Raw genomic sequence first — 21980 nt, 5'->3', positions numbered from 1 at the left:
AGTGGTTACTTTGTGTTACAGTGACAGAGTTGAGAAGTTGTGACCAATGACAATATGACCGTGATCCTTAAAATATTTACTATCTGGCCTTTGTAAGAAAGTTTGCTGATGCTTGGTGTAATATATAAAGAGATTTGATTTTTTGTATTACTTATCTTATAATTCAGTTTTAAGTTTTAATTAAGTCATTAATTTCACTGGGCACAGTTTTTAACTGTAAAATAAGAATAGGAAAGTATAGTCTGTACCAAGCTTTCTGGCTCTGAAATTCTATCACGTAGTTAAAATTGTAATCTGCTTTGTTTAAAAAAAACTCAGCATAAGTAGGTTGAAAGAACAATTAAAACTATCTTATACTCTATTTTTAAATCTACAAAGTAACAAATTAGTTTAATGATTCTTTTGTTTTATAGTAGTACTTCTACAATGCTAAATAGGTTCTAAATTTAATGTAGTAACTTACCTTATACATGCCCTTTGCTTTTACATTTTGTAACATTTTTATCTAAAACCAAGAATTTAATTAGATTTTCATTTAGTGTCCAATGGATAAAAATAAATGAAGAAAAGATTACCGTAAGATTTTGAGTTTGTTTTTGATTAGCCTAGTTGATATACTAACTTTCCACTAACAAAGTTGCGTATCATCAAATGTAGAATCTGAACTGTTCCAAAGATAGTATACCAACTTTGAAATTCTTTCAGTTTTCTGAATAAGAGTATTTAAGGAGAATTTCACTTTCCATTTAAGTTATGGAAATTACTTTAACAAATGCATTTAATTATGCCAGTGGCTAATATAATTTAATAATACATGTGTAAGAATGTGCAACTGAACCTCAGGATTGATGAACATGGATGGTCTTAAAGTGAGATCACTGCCAGTTACATAGTATTTGCTCAGCCCTTCTTAACTAGACCAGCTGAAAAGAATCAAGATATGACTTTAAGGAAATTTATATTACAAATGATTATCTTAGGAATTTTACTTAATTCTTAAAATATCCTATGGGCCTTTGTTTTCTTTCCTTTTTGTTTCCTGTCAAGACGTGTGCTTCTTCAAGTACGTTTTTCTTTTTCTTTTGAAAATTAACTTTATTGGTACATTTTAGGTATACATTATGATCACATTCATCATTGGAAATTTGTACCTGTACATGCTATATCTTAGTTCTTGTTTTTTCCATTCCCCTTTCCTCCCTTCCACCCTTCTCCATTTACAAAAGCTTTGTTTCCATTTTTTCCTTCTTTTCTCATATTTATTCCTTTCCCTTGTTTCCTTTCTCCTACCCCTTCCACTTCCCCTTCCCCTTTGGACCTTTTCTTCCTATTTCACATTATTATACGTTTTGATCCTTATTTACACGTTCAGTTTCTCACACCAGAGAAACTATTTGGTATTTACACGTGTGTCCTATTTATTTCACTTAAGAGTATGGCCTCAATGTGCATCCATTTAGCTATAAGTGTCTCTAGTTTCTCATTCTTTATGGCTGAGTAGTACTCCATTTTATTTTTTAAAACCCATGTTTATCCAGTCACCAGTTGATGGACATTTTGGTTGTTTCCAAGATTTAGCTATTACAAACTGCTGCTATAAACACAGGTGCACATATATCGCTGTGTTTTCTTTTTAATTGTAGGAATATGCAAGAAAAGCTCTTGATTTTCTCTGGGAAAAAAGACAGCGAAGTAGTAATTTAGTGGGCGTGACTATCAATATTCATACTGGAGATTGGGTACGAAAAGGTATGTAAATTGGGCTTCTAAAATCAAACTTTCACATCCCCAGAATGGTCGAGAAATAAAGGATTTTTATTTGTTAAAATAATCTTTGGAATAGTATTCTGTTTGATACCTTAATGGTTATACCATTATTGGTATAGGGTATGGATGAAACACTAGAATTAATTTCTTTGAGACTAGAGGATCAGAGTACCTCAGACATTACATTACACATTACGATGTATTTTAGTGGATATATTTAATGATGTTATTAGCAATTTTATGCCCCCCGAAGTAGATTATTTTATTAGTAGTTAAGAGCATAGATTCTGGAGCCATATCGTTGGAATTCAAGCTGTGTGAGCTTGGGGAAGTTATTTAACTTCTGTTGCCTTTCTATCCATATCAGTAAAATAGAATTATTATGAGGATTAAATGAGTTTAACATAAAACACTTTAGCACACTGGCTGGCATATTTTATACTTACTGTAAAGTGAGTGTGCACTGTGAAGTTAGTCTCTATGATTAATAATTTTACTTTTGGGAATCTAGCCTAAGGAAATAATAAAAACCATTTTTGTACCCAAAGATGTTCATCACATAATTGCAATATTGGAAAACTGAGACAGTCTTAGTGACCATCAATGAACTAATAGCTAAGAAAATTGTTTTACTCAGTATTGGAATATTAAGTAATTTAATGAATTAGAAACAAAGAAAGAAACATACAACAATGTTATATGAACAAATAGGACATGGTATTGTATAAATATGATTTTGTTTATAAAATGCTCTTTTAAAACAAGCATTGAATGGAAATACCTGAAATATTCCTGATAAGATTATCTTTCTTACACATTTTTCCATTTTCCAAAAGGCTTATCTTATTTATAGATAATAAAAAGTAATTGTCTATAGTTAAGTAAAAATTATTTAACTATTAAGTTGAACATATTAAAGTTATTGTCTCTGTTTAATATTATAAATTTTTTTGTAAGTTTTATCTAAGGGGTTTCTGAAAGAGATCTGAATGTTGTCTTTAGGATTCTGCATTTTTCCCCATTTTTTAAAGCCCATTATGGACCTCAGATGTAAGTTAATTAGTCATAATTAATTTTAATTAACTGTACTCTTTAACTTATGACATGACACTCTTATCATTAGTCTGTGCATGGCCCATTTTCTTCAGCTGTAGTCATAAAAACACCCACCAGTGAATCATTCATTGTCACTTACTTGATAGCATACTAGTACTATGTATGGGCCTCAATTCCCCCTCCTTTGTAATTCCAAACCTCTGCCTCTTCCCAACTGCAGTAACCATCGTTATGTTGATCATTCTTTTGCTTTCCCTTTAATCAAGCTGTATTGCATTCATAGGTAGTCCTAAAAAGCATATTGTTTTGTTTTAAATTTTATTAAAGGCTACCACATTATATGTACCCTTTTGAGACTTTTCTCTTAATATTTTATTCCTAAGAATCATGCATATTATTGCATGAAATTGTGATTGTTTTTTGACTGTTCTGCTGTATGTCATTTTACTAGTCTAATAAACCATGGTTTACGGGGATTTAAGGTTGTTTGTGGGATTTTTTATTGTGAAGAGTAGTGTTGTGAATGTTTTTGTAGTTGCTCCTCTTGTACGTGTATATGAATTTCTCTTGACTGTATAACTATGAGTGAAGTTTTTAGGTCATAGAATAAGTTAATGTTCGGCTTTAGAAGATAATATCAGATTGTTTTCCAAAGTTATTTCACCTTTATACTTTCTCTAGCAATATATAAAAGATCTATAGATTGACATCCTCTTTTTTATTGTACTGGGGATTGAACTCAGGACCTTGTGCCTGCAAGGTGGGCGCAGCACCACTGAGCTAAATCCCCAGCCCCTTGACATCCTCTTAAACGCTGTAGTTTTAGACTTCTAAGTTTTTTAGTTTTTGCCACCTTATGGGTGTGCAAGTTATATCCTATTATGGTTTGATTTGCATTAGTTTGATCACTAATGATGTGGAACACTTCTTCATATTTATTGGCCATGTATGTTTTCTAAATTTTGAATACTCTTGAATTTTTTTCATATTTGTTATTGGGTTAACTCGTAGTTTTGAAAAAAAAAATTGTAAAAATTCTTTATATAGTCTTTTTCTTTCTTTCTTTCTTTTTTGTTACCAGGAATTGAACTCAGGGCCTTGCACTTGCCAGGCAGACGCTGTGCCCTGAGCCACATCCCCAGCCCCTATATATTCTTTTGTTTTGTTTTTTTTTTTGGTACTGGGGATCGAACTGGTCCTTGCAGAGGAACCACTGAGCTAAATCCCCGGCCCTATATATTCTTGATATTAATTCTTTATTGTATTGCAGATCTTCTTCAAATTTACAACTTGTATTTTCACTTTAAATTCTTTTTAGTATTTAATTTTTAATATAATAACATCAGTCTTTTATGATTAAAACTGTGTCTTATTTAAAAACCTATTTTTCTTAATCAGAGGTCTAAAATTAGGTATTCACTTTGATATTAACAGTTTCAAAGTTTTGTTATTGAAGTTCTTGAACCATCTAGAGTGGATTTGTGTTTGTAATGTAAGATAAAACTTTCCACAAATTTCTTCTTTCTTTGAATTTTTAGCAGTGTTTTTCACTACAAACATGGAAGGACATTAAAATTTTAAATAGTATTTATAATTCAAAAACCTGTTACATATGAGACACTTAATATCCTGTATGAAACCTATTCTTTGAAATAAATGTTCTTTTTGGCCTAGGCCATCATCAGTTTTTTGTAAATATTCCATATGTGCTTAAGAAGAAAATATATTTTTTTTCTAATTGTTGGGTATAGAATTCTATGTGTCGCTTTGCTCAGGTATTAATAATGTTATCTCGGTCCTACTACTTTTCTGTTTACTTGATCTATCAAGAATAAGAAAAGTAGGGCTGGGGATTGAGCTCAGTGGTTCTACTGCCTGCCTCACAAGTGCAAGGTCCTGAGTTCAATCCCTAGTACCAAAAAAAAAAAAAGAATAAGAAAAGTAGATGAAATTTCTAACAGTGATCCTTTTATAGTTCTTTTCTCACTGTATATAATCTGTTCAGTGCACTGGGCTATTTTGTTGGGTCCTTTTATGTTATTTTAAATACACACATGCACATAACGCATGCAAGCACTCTTGTAAAGCTATGCCCCCTGCCTGGGTGCATTTGTTTTGAAAGGCTATCTCTTTTTCAGTTGAACATTTTCTTTTTCTTTTCTTTTGGATATAGGGCAGCCTCACTGTGTAGTTCAGGGTGGCCTTGGACTCACTATGTAGCCCAGGCTAGTCTCGAACTCACCCTGATACTCCTGCCTCAGCCTCCGAGTGCTGGGATTACAGGCGTGCGTTGCCACACCTGGCAGTAAACACTGTGTTATTTTGGAGTGACTCTCTCTGTTTCTCATAATATTCTATTTGAAGTTTATCTGATAGTAATATAGCTATATCAGCTTTATCTTACACAGTACTTGCCTTATATATTTTCTTCCATCCTTTTACTTTCAGTCTTTACAGATTGCTTATACTGTGTGTCTTTTGAAAAATTACACATCTTTAAATCTGTTTTGTCAGTCTTTGAATTGGTGAGTTCAATACATTTACAGCTATTGATATTTTTAATATATTTGAACTTTTTATACTGTTTGAATCTGATTTCATTAAATCCCATCTTTTCCATTTCTTTTTATTTTTTTATTGATACCTATATTTACCTCCTAAAAACATAAACTTTATTATGCTTTCCTATTTCTTTGTCTCCTGCTTCCCCAATCTCTATCTTCTGTTAAACTAATAAGATAATCAGTATTTAGTTGTTACCTTTTCTCTTGTTCTTTTGTTCTTGGTGTTCTCCTTACCTTCCATCTATTTGAAGGTAACTAACTTTCTCAAGGTATTTAGTTATTTGTACTTGGAGTATTGCTTATAACATTTTCTAGGTTCATTTCTTATCTGTAGTTCTGTTTTCACAGATTAAACCAATTGTGGATTGAAAATATTCAGAAAAAATTTGTACTGAATATGTACAAACTTCTTTTTTCTTTTCATTATTCCCTAAACAGTACAGTACAACCACTGTTTATATAGCATTTATATTGTATTAGATGTTATAAGTAATCTAGAGATGATTTAAAATACATGAGAATGCACATAGATGATATGCAAATTTTGTACCATTTTCTATAAGTGGTTTGAGCATCCTTGGATTTCAGAGAGTCCTGAAACCAATCTTCCACAGATACTGAGGGGTAGTTATAGTTCATCCCAAACTGTTTTCAGTAGGGGTCTTTGTTTGTTTTTTTGAAGCAAGGTCTTGCTATATAGTTATATAGCTATATACTTAAAGCTAGCCTTAAACTGACTATGTAGCTCAGGCTGGCCTAGAACTCATGGCAATCCTCCTGCCTCATCCTCCCTCCCGATGGGATTACAGGCATGAGCTACCACACCCAGCTTCAGTAGTTTTTAATTGCTGCTGCAGCCTTTTATGCTTAACAGTAGTTTTAATTTTTTCACATTTGAGTGATAGTTTGATTGTAATTTATGGTTTATTTTCCTTCAATTTTTTAAAAAATACAACTTTATTGTCTTCTTAAATCCTGTAAATAATGTGATATTCTAATTTTTATATTGTTATATGTATTCTATCTTTCTCTGTATAAGATTATGATATCAAAGAGAAATTTCTAGCTGGGGATAGTTGCACATGCCTGTCATCCCAGCTACCTAGGAGGCTGAGGCAAGAGGATTGCAAGTTCAAGGCCAGCCTGGGCACCTTAGCAAGGTCCTGTCTCAAAATAAAATAAAATAAAATAGGGTTGGAAATAAACGTTCAATCCCCAAGTGTAGGTGGAGATTTTCCTGTGTCTCTCCTTTGGTATTGTGTGGGCCCTTTCCATTTAAAATCTTTGTTTTTAATTGCTAAAAATTCATCTTTATTATTTAGACAGTTTATCTTTTAAATTTTTATGTATCTTTTTACAACTTTTGTTAGCGAAATCACTATCATTTCTATTTTTATTCTCTATATATCTTCATTTTTTAATATCTCTTGCTTGTTTTTTTTTTTTTTTTGGCACCAGGGATCGAACTCGGGTCCTTGGGCTTGCGCAGCAGGTGGCGAAACCACTGAGCTAAAATCCCCAGCCCCCCTATTGCTTGCTTTTAAATAAGACCTTTGTAGCCAATTTTGCAAAGTCAATCTTTTTTTTTTTTTGTCAGTACCAGGGATTGAACTCAGGACCTCACGCTTGTGAGGCAGACATGGTACCACTGAGCTAAATGCCTGGCCTGGAAAGTCAATTTAAAAAAGAAAAATTATCAGCAAGTTAATTATTATTCATATTGTAAAGTTAATATTTTTGTCAATGTGTCATTTTTACTTTAAACAGTTTCATGCTTAGACTAGTTTTTCATTCTTGGTGTACTAGTACCCTTGTTTATATTCTATTAAGAATTTTTAAGACTTAATGAAGGATCATATTTATTTGTATTTTCTACAGATAGTGGAGTTGGAGCAGGAATTGATTCATATTATGAATATCTGTTAAAAGCTTATGTCTTGCTTGGAGATGACAGTTTTCTGGAAAGATTTAATACAGTAAGTTTATAAAATCTTGTGTTAATTTTATAGCCAATTTTATTTAAGTTCAGATTTTGATAGAAATTCAATTACCTGAGTGACAGTCTGAAAGCAGTTGGTTTTTAAATGTGCCGTAATATTTTGTCAGTATTCCCTGACAGTGTTGGAGAGGGAGGGGGCTACGTTCAATTCCAAAACATTAGTTTATAAAGTAGGTGGTTTTTATCTTTTATCTGAAATTTCTGGATCTGCCATTAGGGATAAAAATATGTAGATTTGAGGTGGGGTTTTTTTGTATATCCTTTTATTGGTACATTTTAGATGTACAATATAATGACATTCATCATTGGCTATATGCACCTTTACATAATCTCTCTTGGTTCTTATTTTTCCCCATTCCCATGCCCTCCCTTCAACCCCTCCATCCCTCCTTATTTACAAAGACTTTGTTTCCTTTTTTTCATTTTCTCGTATTAATTCCATTCCCCTCTTTCCTTTCCCCTACCCCTCCCACTTCCCCTTCTCCTTTGCCCCTTTTCTTCCTATTTCACATTATCTATTATATGAGGTATTTTTTTTAATATAAGAAGGATAGTTATTGAAACATGTTATAGTTAGCAAGTAAGTAATCCTATTTGCCTGTATTTCTCTACAAAATGAGAGTACTAGTACTATTTATAGGGTTATTGGACAAATTAAATGAGCTTACTGTATGAAATGATTAGAACAGTGCCTCAGTATGTGGCAGGCACATAGTAATAGTGATTAAATAACACATGGTAGCAAAACAAAAACCTATTAAGAGTTCTAATATATCAATTAAATACTATCACATGTTTATTAGATATTAATAGGGTGTTCTTGAGGCAAATTAGGACAGATAACTATTTTTGTTGAGTTAGAAACACAACTCTTCCTGTGTTTAATGCTGAGAAATAACTAGAAGATGAAAAAAAGAAAGAAAAAGTTTCTAAAAGCATAAAAGGCAGAAATAGCAGACCGTAAGAGTGATAATAGCGATTAGATGCATTAGTTTCAGTAGTGGTGAGCACCAGAATATTTTGTTATGAGAAGAGATCTAATTTCCTCTACCCAGGAGGAAACTAATTCTTTACTGTAGAATTCTGTTATCTGTATTCCGAGGAGGCCTAAAAACATGATTGGGATACAAAGCTATACTGACCATGGGCCAATCTCATAGGAGACAGGGATGTTCAGATCTATTCCCTTCAGAGCATCCTATATTAAATATAGTCTTTAATGTTCTGCATTTGACTTCAACAATATGTGAATATATATGCTTTAGAAAAATTTCCATCTAAAATAAATATTTACAGTTAATTGACAAATAATAAATTTATTTGTAAATGCATTAAATTCAAGCTTAATTTCTTCACTGTCCTATTTAATGTGTTTAGAGTAGTACATCTTCCTTCATCTACTTTCGTGAACACATTGTTGTGATCTTTTAGCACTATGATGCCATAATGAGGTACATTAGCCAGCCACCTCTTCTACTCGATGTGCATATCCACAAACCAATGCTGAATGCTCGGACTTGGATGGATGCTTTGCTTGCCTTTTTTCCAGGTTTACAGGTATAAAGAACTTTATCTTCTTAATATTAAAATAAAATTATTTTAATTAAGTACATTTCTTATCTCTAAAATTGAATGACAAAATATAGTCACATTCCAAAGTTGTATTAATATGAAAATTTCTGTATATATAATGTTATAGATAACATTAACTTATATTTTATTAGATTATTTTATTTTTGTCATTGACTTCAGGTTTTAAAGGGGGATATCAGACCTGCTATTGAAACTCATGAGATGTTATACCAGGTGATTAAAAAACACAATTTTCTACCAGAGGTAAGCAATTAATCCTTTAAATTGTCATTTACATATATAGTATAAATTGCTAATTTAAAGATAGAAAATGTCATGTTTGTTCTTTATTTTTTGTGGTTATTTAGTTATTTTTGGTTTATACAGAATTATACATGGTTTTGCTTTTCTTCATGTGTTAAGAGAAGTGTAATTTAGGAAAATGTAATTAATTTTATTTTAAAACAACCCTCCCACTTAGTGTCTCTCAAACCTTTCTAACTCATGACATTGCAATCCCCCACTCCTTTATTTATTTCTGTGATATTGGAGATTAAACCCAAGGCCTTACCATGGTAGGCAAGCTTTCTACTACTGAGTTACAACCCCAGCCCTAATCATTCTAACTTTTACACATACTCACCTTGCAAAAATGCTTTGTGATTTTAGCAATGAAAATTGATGTTTTATAGATGAAAAGATATCATGATTGATATGTTAATTACTTTTACCCTGTATAATTTAATATATACTTCTATATATTCTAGAACTACTTGTTTATTTTTAAATCACATTTTATGCCTTTTTGTATGACTTTTTTTACAGGCATTTACTACAGATTTCAGAGTACATTGGGCTCAGCATCCTTTAAGGCCAGAATTTGCTGAAAGTACCTACTTCTTATATAAAGTAAGATACTTTACCTTTCTTTGTTTTTAGCCCTCATTCTCTGTTGGATCTCTTAGTCCTCTATAATAGAAACTTGTATTTAATGTTATGGTTGGATGTATCACAGTTTATATTCATCTGGCCCATAGAGTTATTGAAAGATACAAGACTTGGGCTGGGAATTTAGCTCAGTGGTTCCACCGCCTGCCTCGCAAGCGCAAGGTCCCAAGTTCGATCCCCAGTACCAAAAACAAAAAAAAGGGGGCCCGGGATTTAGCTCAGTGGTTCTGGCGCATGCCACACAAGTGCAAGGTCCCAAGTTCGAACCCTGGTACCAAAAAAAAAAAAAGAAAGATACAAGACTTGACATATATATTTTATGCCTGTCAAAAATATTTGTGTAAACACATTTTAAAGAGAAATTTTCATCCTAGAGCTGCTTTGTAAAGTATATCTCTTGCCTTTCTTTAATCAGGCAACCTTTTGGGGCATTAGAAATCTAATCTAATTGCTAAAATTTACAGTTAAACAACTTTTCAGTTGTTGGTTTAAGAAATTCTGCAAAGCAGATCCAGGGCTTATTTTCAGATGTAGGTAGGTTCTATGTAACATGCATTCTAGTGCCTGACACAGTGGCTGGCACCTAGTAATACTCAATAAATATTTAGTAAATGAATAGATGTGTGGTAATATATAACCTATATATATATGTGTGTGTATATTCTTTTTAATAGGCTACAGGAGATCCTTACTACCTTGAAGTAGGGAAAACACTTATTGAAAATTTAAATAAGTATGCTAGAGTGCCTTGTGGATTTGCTGCCATGAAGGATGTTCGTACTGGAAGTCATGAGGACAGGTAAAACAATTACTAACATGCCCTTTCCTCAGGTTACTCTGAACCAGCACAGAATACAGCTACTTGTGAGGATTAAATAAGTTTAATGGTTTGACAAAAGGGTATTTGAAAATGCAAACCTTAGTTCATGGTGTTTATTTTTCTTCAACTCTTTTTGAATAAACTCATTTTAAATTATTTGAAAAGTTTGTACTATAGTGCCTGGCATGTAGTAGGTGCTGAAATGATTTTTAAATGATGAATGATTGTTAAATATCAGAACGCTGGTATAAGAGTATTAGAAATATTGTTCCTCCCCCCATTAAAATATTAGAAATCATCAAGATGATGGGGAAAGGTCTGGATTATAATTCATATTCATCAAAAATTCCTCAAAAATATTACAATATGTGTACTCTTACTTTTCTTCTGTCTGGAGAGGTGGGTAAAACCAGTGATAGTTCCTATACTAGGAAATAGGGACAGCAGAAAGTACTCAAGCTATGAAAAGCTTGGTCAGTGTGATAGTCACTGATACTCCAGTTATTCCAAGATCATTTACCTGGTTATCACATCTCAGAATGAATGCTTAAACTTTGTTTGTTTGGTTAGCAAATGTCCATTCCATAATATTTACTGAGGCCCCCTTTTGTGCTAGCATACTAATTTTTGAGGGTTACAAATAGAAAGACATGACCTTTATGTCATTGAATCACTGAGAACAGGCACATAAACAGACTTTTAAGATGTTATATAAGTACTTTGAAACATAAGAAAGACATGAAATGCAAGTTGGCATATGATGATCACTGAAAGATTCCTTGAAGTCCTGAGTCCTGATGGATGAGCAAAAGTGAGAGGATGGAAGAAGTTTCAGGCAGAGAAACTAAAGACATGAGGTTGTCCCTTAGTACTTCATCAGAGTATTTGTGTGATGGTTCATTAGGCTTGGAACCCCTTTCCCTGACCATAGCTGATGAGAAATGGGAGGTTTCTAGAAACAGGCATACAGGTAACAGCAAAAAATGAAAGCCGATATCCTGTGTGTTGTCTGTAACATTTATTGACTATTTCCTATACCTTGGATACTCTTGTAAGCATTTTGTATGTTTAACTCATTGGTCCTTTACAGCAGCCCTCTGAAATGTAATTCTATTATAATCTTCATGCTAAAGATGAAGAAAACAGGGTAAAGAGAAGTTAAGTAACTTGCTGAAGATCACACAGTAAGGCTAAATTCAGAATTCTAATGAACGCTTTGGCTTTTGACAGCTGTATTATATTGGCAGTGCATTTAGAGAACAATTAAGAACCTCTTACGTGCCAGGCACTGGGCTTCGGTGTGAGGGTGGGAATCAGAATGAGCTCTTGCCCTGTCGTGGCTTGTGAGTAGTGAGTAGGAGAGGTGCGTGAAGAAATAATTGCAAACATACGATAATGTACTTTAGTAGAAAAGGGATAATAAGTTGAGGAATTATGAAGGAAGGTACTGTTTACTCTGTTTAGAGAGTTCTCGATTTTAGAATTCCCTTTTTCCCCTCACCAAATATTCCTCTAATGATATTGTTTCTGGGACCTCTTACCTCTGGTTTGCCGTATTCTGATTGTATCCCAGTATATAGAACATTTCTTAAACTATCATGTCCATGGATTAGAGATGTAGCTCAGTGGAACAGTGCTTGCCCAGCATGCACGAGGCCCTGGGTTTGATCCCAAAACTCAAAATGAAAAATAAAAATCATCTTTAGAACTAACAATATGATGTACCCTACATAACAGCCCTGTAACTGTCTGTTCAGGCAAGAGATTGCTAATTTCTTGAGGGGTTAATAGGTTTATACCGTCTATCCAATTAAGGGCCACTGCTTCATCAACTCACTCTTCCTCATGGTGGTGCTTTACCTTTCAGATGTATTTGGCCCAACAGATATTTGAGAACTACAAATCTTCATTATACTGTGTTACTAGATATGCTTTAGGTTTATTAGCTTTATTAGGGAGCTTGTGATTATTCCCAAGTAGTCTCAGATACTTAACTATAGCCTGCTGACACATGGATGTTCTCCACCATACTTTGAGCAGCTATTTGTTGTTGTTACTGAGCCGCTGTTTTTTAATGCAAACTTAGAACTTTATATATAGCTCAGCAAAGTTTTACTTTGTTTAGTTTTCTCTTTCCAGTCCAGTGTCATTTTAGTAATCTAATCTCCTAAACTCTAGTTTCTAGTGATCTGCAAAGCATACCATAAGTTTTTTTCACCCAAATTATGGGAAAGAAATGTAGATAGGACCAGAACCAGAACCTCTTGGCATGGTGCTCACAAGCTCTCAGTTACAGGGTGTCTGCCTTTCGTTGCTTACTCTCCTCCACATCTATTGGTACCCTCTTCTGGCTCACTCGCACTCTCATGCAGCCCCCGCCCCCACAATTTTCGAAAGGAAAATTATCTCTATTTTCCTAATAATAGTTGATTACTGAAACAAATTTAAATGTAAAAGATTTCTGGCCAAGATTATTGTTATTAGCAATTTGATAGTCTTTCAAACACATAATGCCTATGTGTTTACATTTATGTATTTTTAATTTAAAATTTTATTTTTATTAGTATATATTTGCAGAATGTAATGCTTACATTCATCCTGGGGAGCTGGTGCATGCACATGTGCACACATCTTAATTCTTCTTATGTCCTCTTCTCCCTTCCCCCCTTCTCTCCATCTCTTGGTCTCCTTCTCACTTGCAAGATATGTTTGTGGTTTTTAAATACAAGTTAGATCATTTAATACTCTGCTTGCTAGCTTTACCTAATTCACATTTTAGTGATTTTACCATGTTTTACTTTTTCCTAAATATTCACAAATCATGTTTTATAATCAGTTCTCAAATTGGTCCAATATCAATATTCTGCTCATTAGTCTACAGTTCTCAGAATAACATTTGTTCATGATACTAGCTGTCAGTACTTCAGAAGAGATTAAATTATAAATGAATTGCAGGTTAACAGAAGTTTTTTATTGTCTATTTATTAATATCTAAAGTAGATAAAAGTTTTGAAACTTTACAGTGAGTTTTTATTCCAAAAATTTTAAAAAACTCATTTATGTAAGAGAAAGAAAAGCTGTAGTTTTCATCTCATACATATGCCAGGTGCTATGCTCAATAACTGACATATAGTAAGTATCTCATTTAGTCTTTACACAATGTTATGAGTGTACATATTATGTTCTTTTTACAGAGAATAAACCAAAACCACAGCCTTTATATAATACGTCAGTGGTCACAGAGCTAGTTGTGGAAGATATTTCTGTTTCCAAAGTCCATGTTCTTCACCATTATGGGCTATTGCCTCTCTGGCTCATTGTTTAGTAATCAGTTTATTTATTTATTTGGTACCGGGGATTGAACTCGGGACCTTGTGCTTGCGAGGCAGGTGCCGGAACCACTGAGCTAAATCCCTGGCCCTAGTAATCAATTTAGTAAGTGTTTATTAAGTGCCTACTATGTACCAAGAATTGTGCTTGCCCAGAAGTGTGATATTATGCAGACTGCCCAGTAAACTACAAATTCTTACTGCCAAAATCTTAGATGCTGTTATGGCTTGTGTCTAGATGTCCCCCCAAAGCCTCATGCAGTCATAGGTATGGCTTTGCAGAAGTTGCTAGATCTAGAATGTGTGATGCTGGGATCAAGGATGTGTACTTACTAAGTTAGTCAACTGATTGGTTTGGCACACTTCTGGGTAGGATTAAGGGTGCCCCAACATTAGGGCAGATAGCCTAGATAGAATATAAGGGACAAAAAGAGCGTCGTCGCTTGTGACTGGTTGCTTGCTGCTTCTGCATCTTTTGCTGCTGATTTTCATCTGCTGCCTCCTGCCTGCTCTGTGATGCCCCTCTACCATGCTACCCTGCCTTGGATCCAGCTAACTATGGACTGAAACGTCTACAAACTGTGAGCCAAATAAACCTTTCCCCCTTTAACTTTGGATGTCAGGGATTTTGTCCCAACAATGAGCAGAATAACTAAAGACAGAATTTGGTACCAGAGAAGTGGGGTCATTGCTGTGACTCTACCTGACCATGGGGTTCAGGAGCCTTTGTAATTGGCTTGTGGGAAGAATTTGGAAAGGTTTGGAGAAACTGGCTAAAGAAGCAGCCCTGGAATGCCTTAACCTGTACTTGATGTTAGTTTCTGATCAGAGCTCAAAAGACCAGAATGCTGATAGAAATGCTGCCAGTAAAGACCAGGCTCAGATTTCTGCTGGAAAGAAGGACTGCATTGGCTGTTGGACTCCAGACGATATACCTGCTATACCTTGGCAGAAAGTTTGTCTGCATTTTGCTCATGTTCAGAAACTTTTCCTGAGGCTGAAATTAAGGGTAGCAGACTAATCTTGCAAAAGAAATTTCTCAGCATCTAATGTTGAGGCTATGGCATGGCTACTGTTGGGGGCTTTTAGCCAGATCTATGTTGAGAATTAAGAACAGAGTCCAGTAGAATGATTTAAAATGTTGTGAGTTTGGCCAGAAAGAAAGCTCCAGTAAAGCTGGGGACTGTAAAGATAGAACAGAGGAGAACTTGGTTGCTGAAAAGGAACAACACAATGGGAAAAATGGCCTGAGGACATTACAAGAAAGAGCCAGACTCCAGTCTTTGTAGCCTCAAGGTTGCAAAAGTAAAAGATTTTGCTTTGAGAAGAGAGCCCCAGAGCATCATGTTTGAGAATGGTGGCAGCCTAGAGAATTCATTCCTCGGGATTGGGTTCAGAGCACTCAGCAGTCCAGGCACTTGACCTCTACAGACGAGAGAAGGAAGCCTGGATACTGTTTTAGCTGGCAGTAGACGTTGGCATCATCCACTTAGTGCAGGTTTTAGGTGCATGCAGAATACAAGAGTTGTGGGGCCAGGAATACTTCCACCCAGATTTCAGAAGAAGGTCTGGGAGGCCAGGCAGTGTTCTCCTGAAAGGGCAGTTTGTAAAGCTGTGAGTATGAAGCTGAAGGTGCAGTGGAGACTCCAGAATGTTGGAGAAGCCACAAGCATGGTTCATCTGAGGAAAACTGCAAGGAGTAAACAGAGCTGGCCAAAGAGAGAAGCCATGGAAGTTACAACCACCAGAAGTACCATAAGGGTGGAGCCTCCCAAGCCCTTTGGAGTTCACAACTTGCCACAGATTGCTTGAGATTCTGGATGTGGAACTATGGGACTTAATGTTTTCCCTGCTGGATTTTGGTCTGGCTTTGTTCCATTCCTTTCTATCCCCCTCTTTGTACCTTTTGGAATGGAATTGTCTGTTTAGTGCCATTTATGTTGGAAGTGTTTAACTTTCTTTCCATTTGTACAGGGGCTTGTAGCTAAGAATTTGCGTTTAATCTCAGGAGACTTTAAATTTCGACTTTTCAGCAATCCTGAAACTGTTAGGACTTTGTCACTCTTGGAGATGAACTAAATGACTTTTGCATAAGGGGATGTGCACAAGTCTTTGAGGAACCAATGGAAAAATGCTATGGCTTGTGTCTGGATGTTCCCCAAAGCCTCATATAGCCATAATTTGGGCTTTTCAGAGATGGTTGGATATAGCATTTGTGATCAAGGGTGTGTGATTATTGAATTAGTTCACCGATTGGTTTGGCACAGTTCTGGATGTGGATAATGGGAAGGCCCAACCTGGGTGTGAGTGCTACCAACCCTAAGGGCAGATGGCCTGGATAAAATATAAGGGATAGGTAAAGGGCTGCTGTGGTCATCACTTATAGCTTGCTGCTTACTGCTTGCTGCCTTGCTGCCTTCTGCCTGCCATGAACTGTTTCTCTTCTGTGATGCCCCTTTACCATGCCACCCTGCCTTGCAGCCAGCCAACTATGAACTGAAACATCTACAAACTGTGAGCCAAATAAACTTTTCCTCCCCTAAATTTGGGTGTCGGGTATTTTGTCTCAACAGTGAGAAAAGTAACTAAGACAGATACTTTGAGAAGTAGTAAATTTAATTGACAGGTAGATACATATTTACAAAGTTATATAATACACATGACTTTGAGTTGTACTTCACATAACATTTTACAAGTGATTTTCTTTGCCTTTAAATGGCCACATAATAATCATCATCAAAGTCTTATGACTTTATCTAGTTCTGTTAATATTAGTTGAAAATTCTGCTATGGGTTTCACTCCTAAAATTCTTGAGTTACTTCTTTTCTGTTACTTCTCTGTAGCAGAAATAGGGAACTTTTCCTCTTTAGAAAAATCTTATCTGCATTGTTGGCAAGATTGAGAGTATGTGAGGTAGTATGCAGCTTCTCTTGTCTTTATTTCCTTGCACTGTGGTTGGAGTCAAGGTTATTCTGACACTGGGTGACTGGTGCATTCTTTAGTTTTTTGGACATCTGAATTGGTGCAGATAAGGTTGTTGAACTTGACTCTGGCTTTCAGATACTTAACATTTAGGTATTTCTAATGTTCTTATATTTATTTGTGACTTATTTTAGAATGGATTCTTTCTTCTTGGCTGAAATGTTTAAATATCTTTACCTATTATTTGCTGATAAAGAAGACATTATTTTTGATATTGAAGATTACATCTTTACAACAGAAGCTCATCTATTACCTCTTTGGCTCTCCACTACGAATCAGAGAGTCTCTAAGAAGAACACAGTACGTTTTTAAATTAAATGTCTTTTCTTTTTTTACTTTTACAAATTTGTTTTATTTTTCCGGGTAAAAAGTAATCTATGACTAGAATTCAATAAATATCTGTATGGTAAGAGAAATAGTACCTGTTTCTTATTTTCTTTTATTACATCCTTCAATCATTCTTATTAACAAAGCATAATGTTAAGTAATTTTTTTATTTACATAAAATTCTTTTATATTGTAGACCTCGGAATATACAGAACTGGATGACAGTAATTTTGACTGGACTTGTCCAAATACTCAGATTCTCTTCCCTAATGATCCACTGTATGCCCAGAGCATCCGTGAGCCCTTGAAAAATGTGGTGGATAAGAGCTGTCCTAGAGGCATCATCAGAGTGTAAGATGTACTGTTTTATATGTGTTAATATCAAAGTTAATTCTTAATGAGTGACAGAGAACTTAAGGAGCATATAACAACAGTCTTAAAAAGATATTCAGGTAGACCAAAAGTTAAAAAGATAATTACTTCTACCAAAAATATTGAAGTATATAGTTATCACTGATTAAAAGTTATTAGTAAAGTTAGACAGTAAAGCTTATTTTGTAGTAATTTTTATAATGGAAATTTTCTGTGTATTTTTTGTCTAATAGTAGTCAATGGGTAGCATATAATAGTTTTTAATTTCTGTAGCTTTTCAGGGTGGGGAGCAGTAGTGGGGTTTAAACCCAAGGCCTTCACACTGAACTACATTCCCAGCCCTTTTTATTTTTTATTTGAAGACAAGGTCTTGTTGAGTCACTAAGTTGCCTAGTCTGTGCTCAAACTTGTGACCTTCCTGCCTCAGCCTCCCAGAGTGCTGGGACTGCCAACACACTTACCATACCCAGCTCTGTAGCTCATTTTTATACAGAACAGTTTCATCAAGTATTTCCATGTCTTAGATGTGTAAGAAAATATTTTTCCTTATATCTATAGTTCTTGTGCAGTGAAGACACAATTTTTTATTTTGCTGTATTTTTATTTTTGGAGTTACTACTTATTAAATAAGTAAAAGTTATTAAATAAAAGTATTTTTGGCTTAAGGAGTTCATTTTTTCCAGATAGTTACATTAGAAAGGTCATTTCAAAGATTTTTAAAAAATTCAAGTGAACATTATCATTCACAGATACAGGTATTGCTTTGATTTTAAAATTTTGGGAGAAAGATCTGTGTTTTTATTGGAAGACAGCAATAGTAACAAATCCCCAAGCGAACTATTCTATACTTTCATGTAGATAGTTACAATACTCTTGATTAAAGCTGCCTTATACAGATAATATACATGGTTTTGTAACTAGAAAATATATTTCAAAGCTTTACTGATAACTGAAATAATATGTAGGAAAATACCTGTTTTCAGTTACGCTAGTTTCACTAGTTTTAAAATTAGCAGTTTTGAAAATATGTAATGTTATTTTTATTTGGCTCACGTTTTTTACTAGTTCTAATTTGTATTTTTTTAAAGCCTTACCTCTAATTACTTTTAGCAGAGAGGAGAGTTTCAGGAGTGGAGCTAAACCCCCTCTAAGAGCCAGAGATTTCATGGCCACTAATCCCGAGCATTTAGAAATCCTGAAGAAGATGGGGGTGAGTTTGATTCACCTGAAAGATGGAAGAGTCCAGCTGGTTCAACATGCAATCCAAGTAAGACATTGCTATACTAATTAGATACCATCTTTTCTCTGTCCCTTTTGGTTTCCTTACCTTTAATAAGATTTGACTTTTTAAAAAACCTTTACAGTTTAAAGAATCAGAATTTTGGATTTGGAAGCATCTTGGAAAGTCATTTAATTCAACGCCCTTGTAGTATAAATCAATTAAATCAGGTTGAGTAGTTTGCTTATGTTAATATAATCCAAGATAGGACTCAAATCTAGAATTTCTACTTCTTAGTCCATTGTCTTTCCACTATTACTTTTATTTGGAGCATAATTTTATATGTTAGTAACTAGTTTTAATATTTATATCTCAGTGTTTCAGATTACTTTCTCAAAAGCACTGACTCTTAAGTATTTCTTTTGTCAAACAAATCAGTTTGTGCCTAGGAAAGATAACATGCCTTTTGGGGAAAAACTTTTAATTTAAAAGTTTTTATAACATAAGAACTTTAAATTATTTACCTTCATTTTGAGAGAACTATGTAGTTTGCTGAGTAATTGCAACTTAGACCTGGATTCAGGTATCCCTTAATCTCACCTTCCCTCAATCTCACCATTCCCTCGCATTTTTATCTCCTCTGTATTCTTGTTACATCCATCCTTCATTAAAAAAGTGTTCTTCCTTCTTGCTTATGTTTCACTCACCCTCTGTAATAGTGAAATGGCATCTCTAGCTTGCACTTGGGCCACTAATGATGTAACTGCCCTCAACTAACTTTTAAATTCTTTATAATTTAACTTCTATATGACTGTTAACTGATCCCTTCTTATGACATTTTCCTTTCTTGACTTCTAGGACATTCCAGCAGCATAGTTTTTGTTTTGGTTTTTTTTTCTTCTCTGCTCATTGCTTTGTAGATTTCTTTGTAATGCTCCTTGCTTAGCATATCTGTTCACTGTAGGCACTACCTAAGAACACGGATAACATTCTATTCTCTCTTCTTTTCAACAGTCTTTCCTGTTTCTTTCTTTTTTTTCCCCTTAAATTCTTTTATTGGTACATTTTAGGTAAACAGTACATTTACATTTATCATTGGGTGCTTGTACCTGTACATGATGTATCTTGGTTCTTATTTTTTTCCCCATTACCTGTGCGCCTTTCACCCACTCCACCCTTCCCTATTTACATAGACTTTGCTTCCATTTTTTTTCTTTTCTCATAATTTTTCCTTTCCCTCCTTTCCTTTCCCCTTCCCCTCCCACCACCCCTACCCCTTTGGATCTTCTCTTCCTATTTCAAATTATCAGTTATTCATTTTAATCATTTAAATTCTTATTTACACTTTCAGTCTCTCACACTAGAGAAACTATTCGGTATTTACACGTGTGTCCTATTTATTTCACTTATGAGTATGGCCTCAGTATGCATCCATTTAGCTATAAATGGCTCTAGTTTCTCATTCTTTATGGCTGAGTAGTACTCCATTTTATTAAAAAACCACATTGTCTTTATCCAGTTTCCAGTTGATGGGCACTTGGGCTGTCTCCAAGCTTTAGCTATTACAAACTGTGCTGCGGTAAACATGAGTGCACATATATCACTGTGGTATGATTCTTTTAATTCTTTTGGGAAGATCCCTAGCAGGGGAATAGCTGGGACAAATGGTACCTCTAGTGCCAGTTTTTTGAGGTATCTCCATACTGATTTCCACAGTGGTTGCACCAGTTGCACTCCCACCAACAATGGAGAAGGATTCCTTTCTCTCCACAGCCCCGCCAGCATTTGTTATTGGTTGATTTCTTGATAGCAGCCATTCTTTGTGGGATGAGAAGGAATCTCAGTGTTGTTTTCATTTGCATCTCTCGAATGACCAGTGATGTTGAACATTTTTTCATATATTTGTTTGCTGCTTTTAATTCTTTGTTTGAGAAATGTATTCATTTCAGATGTCCATTTTTGAATTGGGTTTTTGAATTTGGGGGTCTGATTTTTTGCAGTTCTTTATATATTCTAAATAGTAGTCCTTTGTCTAAGGTACAGCTGCTAAAATTTTTTTCCCGCATTGTAGGTTGTCTGTTAGCTCTGTTGGTGGTTTCTCTTGCAGTGCAGAAACTTTTTAATAGATGAGATCCCAGTTGTTGATTCATTGTTCTAGTTCCCATGCTACTGAGGTTTTGCTCATAAAGTCTTTTCCTATGTCAATGTCTTCAAGAGTTCTAGCTAACTTATCTTCCAGCAAGTTTAGTGTTTCTGTCTTAATATTTAGATCATTAATCTACTTCAATCTTAGTTTAGTGCATGGTGATAGGTATGGGTCTAGTTTTAATCTTTGGCAGGTTGAAATCCAGTTTTTCCAACAGCATTTATTAAATAGGCTATCTTTCCTGCAATGAGGGTGGTTGGCTCCTTTGTCAAAGATGAGGTGGCTGAGTATGTCTGGAGTTGTTTCTGCATCTTCTAATCTGTTCCACTGGTCCTCAGGGCTGTTTCTTTGCCAGTACCATGCTGTTTTTATCACAGTAGCTTTGTAGTATAGTTTCAAGTTGGGGATTGTGATACCCCCAGCCATTTCTCTGTTGCCTAGAATTGCTTTTGCTATTCTAGGTCTCTTCTTGTTCCAAATAAATTTTTGGATTGTTTTCTCTAGTTCTGTAAAGTATATTGTTGGAACTTCAATCCACATTGCATTAACTCTATATAGTAGTTTTGGAAGTATGACCATTTTCACTATATTGATTCTTCCTACCCAGGAACAAGGGATGTCTTTCCATTTTCTTATATCCTCCTTGATCTCTTTTTTCAGAGTGCTGTAGTTTTCAGTGTAGAGGTCTTTTCCTTCCTTTGTTAGATTGATTCCTAGATATTTCATCTTTTTGGATTCTATTGTGAAAGAAATTGTTTCCCTAATTTCTCTCTAAGTGAGTCTGCTATTTGTGTATAAGAAGGCTATTGTTTTTTGAGTGTTGATCTTATATCCTGCTACTCTACTGAATCTGTCAATTAAGTCTAGAAGTCTTGGGA

The 21980-nt window shown here is 34.6% G+C and overlaps 1 protein-coding gene and 1 pseudogene across 44 annotated transcripts in view; one reads left to right on the top strand and one right to left on the bottom strand.

Annotated features, from left to right (window-relative positions):
- LOC106010905 (centromere protein I pseudogene) overlaps window positions 1-21980 on the bottom strand; it is a 194946-nt pseudogene that overhangs the window by 117937 nt on the left and 55029 nt on the right. The gene's annotated exons all lie outside the window — the stretch shown is intronic.
- Window positions 1-21980, top strand: part of Edem3 (ER degradation enhancing alpha-mannosidase like protein 3) — a 78422-nt gene that overhangs the window by 32855 nt on the left and 23587 nt on the right. For 2 of the 4 annotated variants that reach the window (XM_004862796.4, XM_021242922.2), the window contains exons 8-16: window positions 1644-1749; window positions 7266-7363; window positions 8818-8943; window positions 9139-9222; window positions 9784-9867; window positions 10581-10705; window positions 17173-17338; window positions 17562-17716; window positions 18851-19004. In XM_004862796.4, the coding sequence (XP_004862853.2) occupies window positions 1644-1749; window positions 7266-7363; window positions 8818-8943; window positions 9139-9222; window positions 9784-9867; window positions 10581-10705; window positions 17173-17338; window positions 17562-17716; window positions 18851-19004 (1098 nt within the window). Of the gene's footprint in view, window positions 1-1643; window positions 1750-7265; window positions 7364-8817; window positions 8944-9138; window positions 9223-9783; window positions 9868-10580; window positions 10706-17172; window positions 17339-17561; window positions 17717-18847; window positions 19005-21980 lie in introns of all 4 variants that reach the window. The other 2 variants (XM_004862795.4, XM_021242921.2) reach the window with 1 other exon arrangement.

Source organism: Heterocephalus glaber, unplaced genomic scaffold (genome assembly GCF_053883595.1).
Source record: "Heterocephalus glaber isolate CG9 unplaced genomic scaffold, H.glaber_assembly_v1.0 deba00001600, whole genome shotgun sequence".
In the NCBI taxonomy this organism is placed as follows: domain Eukaryota; kingdom Metazoa; phylum Chordata; class Mammalia; order Rodentia; family Bathyergidae; genus Heterocephalus; species Heterocephalus glaber.
Note: the sequence above shows the minus strand (reverse complement) of the source record. Positions and strands in the feature narration are given on the sequence as shown.